Here is a 13,503-nt window from a genome sequence, read left to right as displayed (position 1 = left end):
TTTGTATCTTCATTGGCCACTGGTGAGGTCCAGCGAATTGGAGGATAGCCAATATTGTCCCATTATTTAAGAAGGGTAGCAATAATAACCTGGGTAATTATAGGCCAGTGAGCTTGATGTCAGTGATAGTGAAATTATTGGAGAAGATTCTTAGGGATAGGATCAATACACATTTGGAATTAAATGGTCTTGTTAGCAATAGGTAGCATGATTTTATACGAGGGAAGTCATATCTCACTGATTTGATTGAGTTTTTTGAGGAGGTGATAAAAATAATTGACGAGGGAAGGGCCATGGATTTTGTCTACGTGGACTTTAGTAAGGCATTTGACAAGGTCCCTCATGGCAGGCTGGTGCAAAAGCTTAAATCAAGCAGGATCAAGGGTGAACTAGCTAGATGGAATCAGAATGGGCTTGGCCATAGAAGACAGAGGGTAGCAGTGGAAAGATGTTTTTTCTGAATGGAGGTCTGTAACTAGTGGTGTTCTGCAAGGATCAGTGCTGGGAACTCTGCTGTTTGTAATATATATAGAAATGACTTGCAATAAAATGTAGCTGGTCTGATTAGCAAGTTTGAATAGTAAAATTGCTGGAATTGTGAATGGAGGTGAAGATTGCCAGAAAATATAGCATGATATGGATAGGCAGGAAAATTGAGTGGAGAAATGGCAGATAGAATTTAATCTGGGCAAATTTGAGGTGATGCATTTTGGTAGATCCAATTCAGGTGGGAGCTATAAAATAAATGATAGAACCATCAGGAGAAATAGACACAGAGAGATCTGGGAGTACAGGTCCACAGATCCTTAAAAGTGGCAGCACAGGTGGAAAAGGTGGTGAAGGAAGTATATGACATGCTTGATTTTATCAGCCAGGCCATTGAGTACAAAAGTTGACAAATTGTATATTACAGCTATATAAAATGTTGGTTAGCCCACATTTGGAATACTATGTCCAATTCCAATCACCACACTACTAGGACGTAGAGGCTTTAGTGAGAGTACAGAAAAGGTTTACCAGCATGGTGTCTGGTATGGAGGGTATTAGCTATGAGGAGAGATTGAATAAACTGGGATTGTTTTCCCTGGAAAGACAGAGGCTGAAGGGCGACCTGATAGAAGTTTAGAATATTATGAGAGGCAGAGATAAGATGAACATTGGAAGCTTTTTCCCAGGGCAGAAATGACAATTGCAAGGGGGCACAAGTTCAAGATAAGGGGGTTCAGTACAGATGTGTGGGAGAAGTTTATTACACAGAGGGTGGTGGAGGGGTGCCTGAAATACATTGCCAAGTGAGGTGGTTGAGACAGGCATGTTAGTGACATTTAAGACTTATCTGGATAGACCCATGAACAGGCAGGGAATAGAGGGATACAGGTGATTGGTCTAGATAGGACAATGTGATCAGCACAGTCTTGGTGGGCTGAAGGGTCTGTTACTGTACTGTTCTTTGTTCCTTCATTCTGCAATGTTAAGGAGTTTTGCAACACTGGTGTGGCACTTTGGCAATATATAGGATAGAATAATACTGTTCCGAAGGCAGCTATTTGGCATGTCTACACTAGACCTCCCCAGTTAATCCCATTCCCCTGTTCGGCACTCCAAGCCCTGTAAGTGTTTTCCCTTTTGATAATTGACCAATTTCCTTTTGAAAATTACTGTTGTATCTCCTACCACTGCGTGTAAAAATATGTAGGGGGAGGCCATGGCCTAGTGGTATTATCACTAGCCTATTATCCAGAAACTCAGCTAATGTTCTGGGGACCTGGGTTCAAATCCCATCACAGCGGATGGTGGAATTTGAATTTAAGAATAAAAAATCTGGAATTAAGAATCTACTGATGGCTATGAAATCATTGTCGATTGTCAGAAAAATCCATCTGGCCTTTTAGGGAAGGAAAACTGCCAGCCTTACCTGGTCTGGCCTACATGTGACTCCAGAGCCACAGCGATGTGGTTGACTCTCAAATGCCCTTGGGTGACCAGGAATGGGCAATAAATACAAAGAACAAAATCAGCCCGGGAAACAGGCCCTTCGGCCCAACGAGCCCGCGCCACCATCTCAACACCACCAGTCCCCCTCTCCACCCACGACCCCTGTCTAATGTTTTATGGCCATCCAGATTGAGGGAAACTGATTTAGGGACAATTTATTCCTGCCAATCAGCCTAACAGCACATCTTTGGGGTGTGGGAGGAAACCGGAGCACCCGGAGAAAACCCACGCAAGCACGGGGAGAATGCGCAAACTCCCATAGACACCGGCCCAAATCCATGTGTCTGCACAGCAATCAGTGATAGTCACTGAGCTGTCGTCTTGCCCAGTATCTTGTCCAGTTTAGGCACACACTAACGACACGAAGCACTAGGCCAATCTCGAACAACCAAGAGCAGCCCCAGTACGACCCATCGCGTGTATGCCCCTCGTTGGACACGAGGCGGACCGACTTATAAATGCTAGCCAGCCGGTAACGCCCATACCCCCTGAATGAATCAAAAAACATAGAGCCGGATTCTTCAGCCTCGCTCACAGCCGGGATTCTCCTGTCCCGCTACTGTGAATGGAGATTTGGCCGATAGCAGCAGTGGTGAGGCGTGAACAGCTGGAGAATCACATAAATAGTCTCCCCAAGTTGTCCGATTCTTCTACCCATCACCAAATCCACATCCTCCTCTTATTGATCATTCTGCCACTGGGAATAGGTCCTCGTTTATTCAATCCCCTTCATGATTTTGAATACCTTTATTAAATCACCTCTTAATTGCTTCTGTTCCAAGGAGACTAAAATATAACCCGAGCCAATAACACCACAAACACATCCAGCATGTGCAGACACAAACCGCTACCAAAGCAAACCTGCGCCAGATTGCATTCCGCAGGTAATGGCAACAACTTTACAAGTTAGTTTACCACAACAATGTAGAATTTAACCACTCGCTGCTCAGTGTTGCAAAGTGTTAAAGGCTTAGATATTTTGGCCAGAATGTTTTGGCCCCTCCCACCAGTGGGATTTTCCAGTCTCACCGAAGTCAGTGGACGTTTGAATGGCTTGCCAGCTGGAAAATTCAGGCCTTTTAAGTTGGGAAATTATTCACAAAATCTCAAGAATGGTTTCAGCACAGAGGCCGTTTAGCCCATTGTATCTGTGCCTGCTCCCTGACTGAGCAACACACCTAGAATCATGCAATCCCTACAGAAGGAGGCCATTTGGCCAGATTGCTGACTACAATCCTATCCAGACCCTATTTCCATAACCCAATGTATTTACCGTAAACAGTTCCCCTGACACTAAGCGGCAATTTTAACATCAACCTAACCCATACGTTTTTGGACTGTGGGAAGAACTGGAGAACCTGGAGGAAACCCACACAGACATGGGGAGAACATGCAGACTCTACAAGACAGTGGCCCAAGCTGGGAATTGAACTGGGGTCCCTGACGTTGTGAGGCAGCGGTGCTAACCACTGTGCCACTCAGTGCCACTCCCCCACCTTGTCCTGTAACACTGCACATTCTTCCTTTTCAGATAATAATCCCAGTTCCTCTTAAATGCCCCGATTAAACTCATGTTTCATTTTAATCGAATTAGTTACGATCCTTACCCTCCAGAGTCTTTGTGTGATTAAAGAGTAGAAATGTGTACCCAAATAAGTCTGAGGTTTGAAATGACACGAGATGAGACAGGAATATAAAACTATTTATTAATGAACTTAAAATTTTATTTCTATGCCAACAATGTACTCTCAGTAAAATTAATAAAACCCTGAAATACAAGATAGTTGAAAAAATAGGACCTTTTTTTAAAAGTAGTCTGTGTATGTCTCCGTTGACAGACTGTTAGACTATGCAGTGCTGAACTTGATGATGGTTAAAATGAAAACCAGTTACAAAAACATTTAGGTTTGGATTCAAATGTTTCGGGATGTTGGGGGGGGGGTCAAGTTGATCTTTCACAGTAACGTATGCCAAACAATCCAGAGCCTGCTTAGACTGCACCCAATGTCGGCGGGGGTGGCACGGGGAGAGGAGAGAAGGAAGAGGGTGGTATAGTGATCATGTCACTGGACTAGTCATTCAGAGGCCCAGGCTGATGATCTGGCGATGTAGGTTCGAATCCCACCATGGGATTTAAATTGGAATGTAAAACCAGTCTCAGTAATGGTGCCAGCTAACACTGATTGGTGTCAATTCACTCTTTAGGGAAGGAAATCTGCCAAACCCTTATCCAGTCTGGCCTACACGTGACTCCAGATCCACACTGTGCGGTTGACAGGTAACTGCTTCCGAGATGGCAAGCCACTCAGTTCACAGAGCAACTAGGGACGGGGAATAAATGCTGGCCTTGCCAGTCATGTCTACATCCCAGGAAAGAATAAAACAAAAACCTCTCTCACCCTGATAATGGAGCACGGGCTCAGTCTCCCTCTCTTTGTACTCCCACCCAAGACCCATTTAAACCCCACAAACACACAAAAACAAATCTGATTCGATCGGTTTTCACAAGCCATGGACTCGGCAACTAATCAACAGTTGAAGTTGAGAAAACGCATATATTAGGCCTGACTTTTATATTCTCTGTACGTAGTGAATTCTTTTTTTGAATTTGTTGAAATACTGGCTAGAGGACGAGGGATTAATTATTTATTTAAGTTTTGAAGAGTCACAGTCTTAGTTCCGGGTTTTTATTTTATGCACTCCCATCACGCTCCAGTTACTGTGTCAGCACTAACCCGAACACACTTTACTGGTGATGGGGGGACCCAATGTATCTGTTAAGAAACTGATGGGAGTGGCTGCAATATTGTCCGATTTAGTTCTCCGCTGAAGTCAGTGTAGAACCAGCAGTCCACCAAATTCTGCATACCTCGCTCCCTAACCAGTCAGTTAAGCTACTATTATCCCCTTTAGTCTGTCCAAACATTAAACGTTAACAGTAGAAAATTAGACCAACACAACTCAATAGAATATGAATATTGTTGATTCCTGCAGGGGGAATGGAACATTATGCGATCAGTTCACCTGTGTTACATTTTTTTGCTATAAATCACAGCACCAGACAGTGTGGAGATCGTAGCAGCTTCTCACTCTAAGTTATTTTTAAGATTCAACTGTGTGATTTCTGCTATGGTCCCATCGGTGAACACTCTGAATTGGCCTTTATTTAGGCAGTCAGTTACTTGTGCCATCAGTGCCATCATCCCGCTCGTACGCCACTGGCTGCAGTTCCTTGCTAATCTGACAAGCCATCTCGCACGTGCCGGCTGCCACCACCCTCCGAGACATGAGGTCTAATGGTCCTCCTGGGAACAAGAGAACTACAGCTGATGGCGGCTCGGTAATGGCAGGATGAACTTTCCATACATCCGTAATCAAACTGGGTGTTGGTGAGCTCACACTGCTACAACGTGTTTGCTATCAACACACTCATTTAGCTCAATGACTTTCACAAAGCAGTGGAATCAAGAAGGGGAAAACTGTGAAGGAGCAAAGAATAAGGGGATGCAAATGATACTTTTGACATTGACTATTGCAAAATGACCTGGGCCAAAAATCTAACCATAATTGGCTACTTATCTATGATGGTTTTCCTTGTTCTCTCTCCATTCCGTTTCATAGAATCCTTACAGTGCAGAAGGAGGCCACTCAGCCCATCGAGTCTGCACTGACTCTCCGATATCTTAACCCATCCTGCACTCTTATCCCCATGGCCCTGTGCTCTGTCCTGGTGGCCCCGCGCACTGCCCCCGTGGCCCCGCGCACTGTCCCTGTGGCCCCGCGCACTGCCCCCGTGGCCCCGCGCACTGCCCCCGTGGCCCCGCGCACTGTCCCCGTGGCCCCGCGCACTGCCCCCGTGGCCCCGCGCTCTGTCCCCGTGGCCCCGCGCACTGTCCCCGTGGCCCCGCGCACTGCCCCCGTGGCCCCGCGCACTGCCCCCGTGGCCCCGCGCACTGTCCCCGTGGCCCCGCGCACTGTCCCCGTGGCCCCGCGCACTGCCCCCGTGGCCCCGCGCACTGCCCCCCTGGCCCCGCGCACTGCCCCCCTGGCCCCGCGCACTGCCCCCCTGGCCCCGCGCACTGTCCCCGTGGCCCCGCGCACTGTCCCCGTGGCCCCGCGCTCTGTCCCCGTGGCCCCGCGCTCTGTCCCCGTGGCCCCGCGCACTGCCCCCGTGGCCCCGCGCACTGCCCCCGTGGCCCCGCGCACTGTCCCCGTGGCCCCGCGCACTGCCCCCGTGGCCCCGCGCACTGTCCCCGTGGCCCCGCGCTCTGCCCCCGTGGCCCCGCGCACTGTCCCCGTGGCCCCGCGCTCTGCCCCCGTGGCCCCGCGCACTGTCCCCGTGGCCCCGCGCACTGCCACCGTGGCCCCGCGCACTGTCCCCGTGGCCCCGCGCTCTGTCCCCGTGGCCCCGCGCACTGTCCCCGTGGCCCCGCGCTCTGCCCCCGTGGCCCCGCGCACTGCCCCCGTGGCCCCGCGCACTGCCCCCGTGGCCCCGCGCACTGCCCCCGTGGCCCCGCGCACTGCCCCCGTGGCCCCGCGCACTGTCCCCGTGGCCCCGCGCACTGTCCCAGTGGCCCCGCGCACTGCCCCCGTGGCCCCGCGCACTGTCCCCGTGCACTGCCCCCGTGGCCCCGCGCACTGTCCCCGTGGCCCCGCGCTCTGTCCCCGTGGCCCCGCGCACTGCCCCCGTGGCCCCGCGCACTGTCCCCGTGGTCCTGTGCACTGCCCCCGTGGCCCCGCGCACTGCCCCCGTGGCCCCGCGCACTGCCCCCGTGGCCCCGCTCACTGTCCCCGTGGCCCCGCGCACTGCCCCCGTGGCCCCGCGCACTGTCCCCGTGGCCCCGCGCTCTGTCCCCGTGGCCCCGCGCACTGCCCCCGTGGCCCCGCGCACTGTCCCCGTGGTCCCGCGCACTGCCCCCGTGGCCCCGCGCACTGCCCCCGTGGCCCCGCGCACTGCCCCCGTGGCCCCGCGCACTGTCCCCGTGGCCCCGCGCTCTGCCCCCGTGGCCCCGCGCACTGTCCCCGTGGCCCCGCGCTCTGCCCCCGTGGCCCCGCGCACTGTCCCCGTGGCCCCGCGCACTGCCCCCGTGGCCCCGCGCACTGTCCCCGTGGCCCCGCGCACTGCCCCCGTGGCCCCGCGCACTGTCCCCGTGGCCCCGCGCACTGCCCCCGTGGCCCCGCGCACTGTCCCCGTGGCCCCGCGCACTGTCCCCGTGGCCCCGCGCACTGTCCCCGTGGCCCCGCGCTCTGTCCCCGTGGCCCCGCGCACTGCCCCCGTGGCCCCGCGCACTGTCCCCGTGGTCCTGTGCACTGTCCCCGTGGCCCCGCGCACTGCCCCCGTGGCCCCGCGCACTGCCCCCGTGGCCCCGCGCACTGTCCCCGTGGTCCCGTGTACTGCCCCATAACCTCATGCATTTACCCTGCTAATCCTCCTAACCTACAATAAATTGACACTAAGGGTCAATTTAAGGCATGGCCAATGTACCTAACCTGCACATCTTTGGACTGTGGGAGGAAACTGTAGCACCCAGAGGAAACCCACGCAGACACGGGGAGAACCTACAAACTCCACATAGCCAGTGACCCAAGGCTGGAATCGAACCCGGGACCCGTGCACTGTGAGGCAGTAGAAGCAGAATTTAATAGTCAGCTTCACCTACCTGCTGTGTCCATCATGATCCCTCCAGCCTCCCTCACAATAACGGCGGCAGCAGCCATATCCCAGCAATGGAGGCCAAACTGGTAAAAGGCATCTACATCACCAGCAGCAACATGGCACAGGTCAAGAGCTGCGCTTCCTACTATCCTGATCCTGGGAGTCACAGAAACCACAAGAAAGAAATCACAGCAATTATTCTCAAAAATTCTCACTGCCCTCCTAACTTCAGGAGCATTATTCTTACTTTAAAGTTATTGGAAAATTGAAGGTCCTGGTTTTTTTAAAAAATAGAGGAATGAGATGTTCTTCTTGCACATAGAGTTTAAGACTGACTACCCACAGTTTCAAACTATAGATAGTTAGGAGGGATCTTAAAAACAGGATTATACATAAAGGGTATGTTTAGGGCAGGGATTATTTCTGAAAAATAAATCACAGCTCAATAAACCTACATAACTCATGTGACAATACTGTGCCTTTAAGAAATGTATTTGTGTCATGTTTCTTGTGCAGGATTTTGTCTTTTTAGAGTCAGTTCTAATTTACCCTATGCCACTTTGTCCATAACTGGCAGCCCACATGTTGATATTGCAGAAGCATAATTGATCCGAATTGCTGGAATGTTTGTTTTAATCTGGGCTGATGCAGTGAAGTCATTTTAATGTTTTCTCTGGGGTTTTTCAAAGTGGGGTTTGATTTCATTAATTGACAGGAAAAATCATTTGACTGGACCGGGCTAGGCTTACAAGAATGAAACAAGCTCAGTTGCTGCTTGGGATCTTTAGAGAGCAGTAGCTGTCTTACTCTCGTTAGAGATTGGATTCAGAAAATAGGTCTCTTTCTCTGAAGTTCTGCTTTTTGAAGATGGATCTTTCTCTGGAGTCTGCTGTATGGGAGTCAGAAGTCAGGTGTCTTTATATATCCCTGTCCAGAGGTGGTAAAAGGCTGGAGGTCTAGCACCCACGTAAGCCTACATGTTTTGTGCTGATTCTGAAGAGGGTTTCATGTCTGTGGGGATATTGCTTAAATTAGAACTATAGAGATAGCTAGCAGTTAAAGAATTATACATTGTCACGTTGAAGTATTTCAATAGATAGAAGTTATGTTAATTTTTGTTATATTTTAGCTGTGTTAAATAAAGTTTGTTCTAATAAAAACTTCCTAGTGTGTCAATCGAATCATACCTAGATGCTTATACTAATGTCAAAATCAAAAACAGTTGAAGTCTAGGCTAACTTCATAATATACCTGGGAGCTTCTGATCTCACTCAACAAATAACAAGTTGTATTTACATGATGCCTTTAACATAGGAACAGTAAGCCAAAGCCTGGCGGGAAGTGTAATTAGATAGAAATTATCACTGCGCTCAATAGGGCAACATTAGGAGGGTGATTAAAAGTTTCTTCAAACACGTGGTTTCAAGGGGGTCTCAAAGAAAAATAGGGAGGTAGACAGATGTAAAAGTCTAGGGGAAGAATTACAGAACTTAGGGCCTGTTCGGCTGAAGACATAGAATCCCTACAGTGCAGAAAGAGGCCATTCGGACCATCGAGTCTGCACTGACAACAATCCTATCCAGACCCTATCCCCATAGCCCCACGTATTTACCCCGCTATTCCTTCAAACGTACGCATTCCAGGATACTAAGGAACAATTTAGCATGGCCAATGCACCTAAACTGCACATCTTTGGATAGTGGGAGGAAACTGGAGGACATCCACGCAGACACGGGGAGAATGTGCAAACTCTGTATAGCTGTGACTCGAACCTCAGTCCCTAGCACTGTGAGGCAACAGGGCTAACCATTGTGTCACTGTGCTGCCCGTGGCCATAGTGTCAGGCAATGAGCACGCAGGGGATGCACAGAGGGTCTGAGTTGGAAGAATGCAGAATTCGGAGTGTTATGATACTAGAGAAGGTTACGGAGCGAGGAAGGGATGAGGCCATAAGGGGATTTGGAGAGGAGGATGAGCATTTGACATCTGAGGCATTGGGACCAATGTAGATTAGTGAGCATGTTGGTGATAGCGAATAGGACTTTACACAGAATTTGTAATAAGTTGAAACTTATGGAGAGAAGAGGAAAGGAGGCCAGGCATTGGTTTATAGTCAAATCCAGAGAGGTTCTGGAGGCTGGAGACATCCTGGCCACAACTTGCTCGGTAAGAGTAGAGAAAAGCAGAAGCAGTCCAAGTGATGTACCCATCCGAGGAGATCTACTGAAGGAGGTTGGTACATATGGGCATGTCAACATCTACATAGAGATCAAGAAGGGTGGTTTCTTCTTGACTCTTCAGGAAGAGACCAGGCACAAGGGATGGCAATCACAGCTGTTCCAGGCTGCTGCACACTCATAATTCTTCATGTTTTCAAACAAAGAGTTGCAGCAAAGGTGAGGGTGAATTGGGAGCTGACAACACATTCAACAACTTTGGAGAGGAAAGGGAGGTTGGAGATGAGGTGGCATTTTGCAAGGATAGAGCAGTGCGGAGAGTTGCTTCAGACGGGGTGATGATCAAGCCTTGCCAAGTTTGAAAGGATGGGGGCAGTACTTGAGGTGAGAGGAGCCATTCCCAACGTTCATAAGACTGTAAGATATAAGAGCAGAATTAGGCCATTTGGCCCATCGATTCTGCTCCGCCATTCAAGTATTCTGATATGATTTTCATCCCCACTCTCCTGCCTTCTCCATTTAACCCTTGAGCCTCTACTGAACAAGAACCTATGTCAGGAGGGACAGTGCATAGTCACCACTTTAATGAGAATGAGGCCAAGAGACTGAGAGGTCACAGACAAGATGTGCGCGACTGAAAATAGTTGAGAAACAAGAGAAATAAGCAATGTAACAGGTCAAGGAATAAGGCCAAAAAAACAGCAAAATACACAGCAGGTCAATCAAGTTCTGAAGACAGAAACATAGGTTACTGTTTTGGATAATACCCTCAAACGTCTTGTTTTCATAGATACAGAAACAGAGAAAATAGGTCAGGAGTAGGCCATTCGGCCCTTCGAGCTTGCACCATCATTCAATATGACCATGGCTGGTCATGCACTTTCAGTATCCCACTCCCACTTTCTCTACACGCCCCTTGGTCCCTTTAGCTACCTGGGCCATGTCCAGCTCTCTCTTGAACATATCTAATGAACTGGCCCCAACAACTTTCTGTGGTCGAGAATTCCACAGGTTCACAACTCTCTGAGTGAAGAAGTTCTTCCTCATCTCAGTCCTGAATGGCTCACTCCTTATTCTTAGACTGTGACCCCTAGTGTGGACTTCCCAAACATCAGGAATATTCTTCCCACATCCAGCCTGTCCAGTGCCATCAGGATTTTATATGTTTCTATCAGGTCCCCTCTCACTGTTCCAAATTCCAGTATGTACAAGCCCAGTCAATCCAGTCTTTCTTCAAATGTCAGTCCTGCCATTCCAGGAATCAGTCTGGTGAACTTTCGCTGAACTCCCCCAATAACAAGAATATCCGGGTCCTTGTGTATGAGTCGCAAAAACCCAGCTTGCAGGTGCAGCAGGTGGTCAGGAAGGCGAATGGGACGCTGGCCTTCATAGCGAGGGGGATTGAATATAAAAGTAGGGAGGTCTTGCTGCAGCTGTATAGGGCATTGGTGAGGCCGCAGCTGGAGTACTGTGTGCAGTTTTGGGCGCCGCACCTGCGCAAAGATATTTTGGCCTTGGAGGGAGTGCAGAGGAGGTTTACTAGGCTGATACCGGAGTTGAGGGGATTGAGCTATGAGGAGAGGCTGAATAAACTAGGCTTGTACTTGTTGGAGTTTAGAAGAATGAGGGGAGATCTCATTGAGACGTATAAGATGATGAATGGGATGGATAGGATAGAGGTGGAGAGACTCTTCCCACTGAAAAAAGACAGTAGGACTAGGGGGCACAGCCTCAAGATAAAGGGGGGGCGTTTTAGAACGGAGTTGAGGAGGAACTTCTTCACTCAAAGGGTGGTGAATCTCTGGAATTCTCTGCCCGTTGAAGTGGTGGAGGCTGCCTCGCTAAATATTTTCAAGAAGCGGGTTGATGGGTTTTTGATAAGAGAGGGGATTAAGGGTTATGGGGAGACGGCCGGAAAGTGGAACTGAGCCACAACAGATCAGCCATGATCTTATTGGGTGGCGGGGCAGGCTCGAGGGGCCAGATGGCCTACTCCTGCTCCTATTTCTTATGTTCTTATCCTCCCTCCGACTAGGAGACCAAAACTGCACACAATACTCAAGGTGTGGCCTCACCAAAGCCCTGTATAACTGCAGCAAGACATCCTTACTCCTATACTCAAATCCTCTTGCTATGAAGGCCAGCGTGCCATTCGCTTCCCTCACTGCCTGCTGGACTTGCATGCCAACTTTCAGCGACTGTTCCACCGTGACACCCAGATCACATCACACTTCCCTTTTTTCAAAACTACCACCATTCAGATAATAATCTTCCTTCCTGTTTTTGCCACCAAAGTGGATAACCTCATTTTTATCCACATTACATTGCATTTGCCAAGTATGTGCCCACTCAGCCAGCCTGTCCAAGTCACCCTGCAGCCTCTTAGCATCCTCCTCACAGCACACACTGCTACCTAGCTTAGTGTCATCCACAAATTTGGAGATACTGCATTCAATTTCTTTGTCCAATAATGTATATTGTGAATAGCTGGGGTCCCAGCACTAAACCCATTAGTCACTGTCTGCCACTCTGAAAAGGACTCATTTATTCTCACTCTCTGTTTCCTGTCTGCCAATCAGTTCTCTATCCACGTCAATACATTACCCCCAAGACCATGAGCTTTAATTTTGCTCACTAATCTCTGATGCGGGACCTTGTCAAAGCCTTTCAAAAGTCCAGATACACAACATCCAGTGGATCATCCTTCTCCACTCTACTGGTCACATCCTCAAAATATTCCTGAAGATTTGTCAAGCACGATTTCCCTTTAGTGGATCCATTCTGACTTGGATCTATTCCATCCTGACTTGGACCAATACTGTCACTGTTTTCCAAATGCTCAGTTATTGCATCCTTAATAATTGACTCCAGCACTTTCTCTAACACTGACATCAGGCCGACCGGTTTATAGTTCCCAGTTTTCTCTCTCCCTCCTGTTTTAAGAAGTGGGGTTACATCAGCTACCCCCCAATCTACTGGAACTCTTCCAGAGTCTGTAGAATTCTGGGAAATGATCACTAATGTGTCTATGTTTTTAGAGGCACTTCCTTGAGTACTCTGGGAGCAGAGCATCAGGCCCTGGGAACTTACTGGGTTTTGATCCCAGCAATTTCCCCAGTACAATTTCCGGACTAATAAAGATTTACTTCAGTTCCTCCTTCACGCTAGAGCCTCTGGCCCTTTGTATGTCTGGAAATACTAGCTGACCTGCTGCTTGTTACTGTTTTGATTTCTGATTTGATTTGATTTATTATTGTCACATGTATTAGTATATAGTGAAAAGTTTTTTTTTGCACACTATACAGATAAAGTATACCATTCATAGAGAAGGATAGGAAAGAGTGCAGAATGTAGTGTTACAGTCTTAGCTAGAGTGGAGAGGAAGATTAACTTAATGCGCGGTAGGTCCATTCAAAAGTCTGATGGCAAATTCTTTGCTTCATTCTTCACAAAGGAAGATGTAAATAATGTACCAGAAGTTCGGAGAGAAACAAGTTTTAGTGAGGAGCTTCAGAAAATCAACATGGTTTAGGGAAATTGATAGGTTGAAGGTGGATAAATCTCCAGGTCCTGATAATCTTTGTCCTAGCATACTTAAAGAAGTGGCTTGATTTGATTTATTATTGTCATGTGTATTAGCATGCAGTGAAAAGTATTGTTTCTTGAGCGCTACAC

At 48.9% G+C, this 13,503-nt stretch overlaps 1 protein-coding gene across 1 annotated transcript in view; it reads right to left on the bottom strand.

Annotated features, from left to right (window-relative positions):
* Window positions 1-3,679: 3,679 nt before the first annotated feature.
* The window catches only part of LOC145346847 (inositol monophosphatase 2-like), a 45,985-nt gene continuing 36,161 nt past the window's right edge, over window positions 3,680-13,503 (bottom strand). The window contains exons 7-8 of the mRNA XM_080194675.1: window positions 7,656-7,807; window positions 3,680-5,300 (exon numbers count right to left, since the gene is read on the bottom strand). Of these exons, the coding sequence (XP_080050801.1) occupies window positions 5,170-5,300; window positions 7,656-7,807 (283 nt within the window). The 3' untranslated portion in view covers window positions 3,680-5,169. The remainder of the gene's footprint in view (window positions 5,301-7,655; window positions 7,808-13,503) is intronic.

The sequence above is a fragment of the Carcharhinus amblyrhynchos genome, chromosome 8 (assembly GCF_965287045.1).
Source record: "Carcharhinus amblyrhynchos chromosome 8, sCarAmb.v2.hapA, whole genome shotgun sequence".
In the NCBI taxonomy this organism is placed as follows: Eukaryota; Metazoa; Chordata; class Chondrichthyes; order Carcharhiniformes; family Carcharhinidae; genus Carcharhinus; species Carcharhinus amblyrhynchos.
This window is presented reverse-complemented; position numbering and strand designations above follow the sequence as displayed.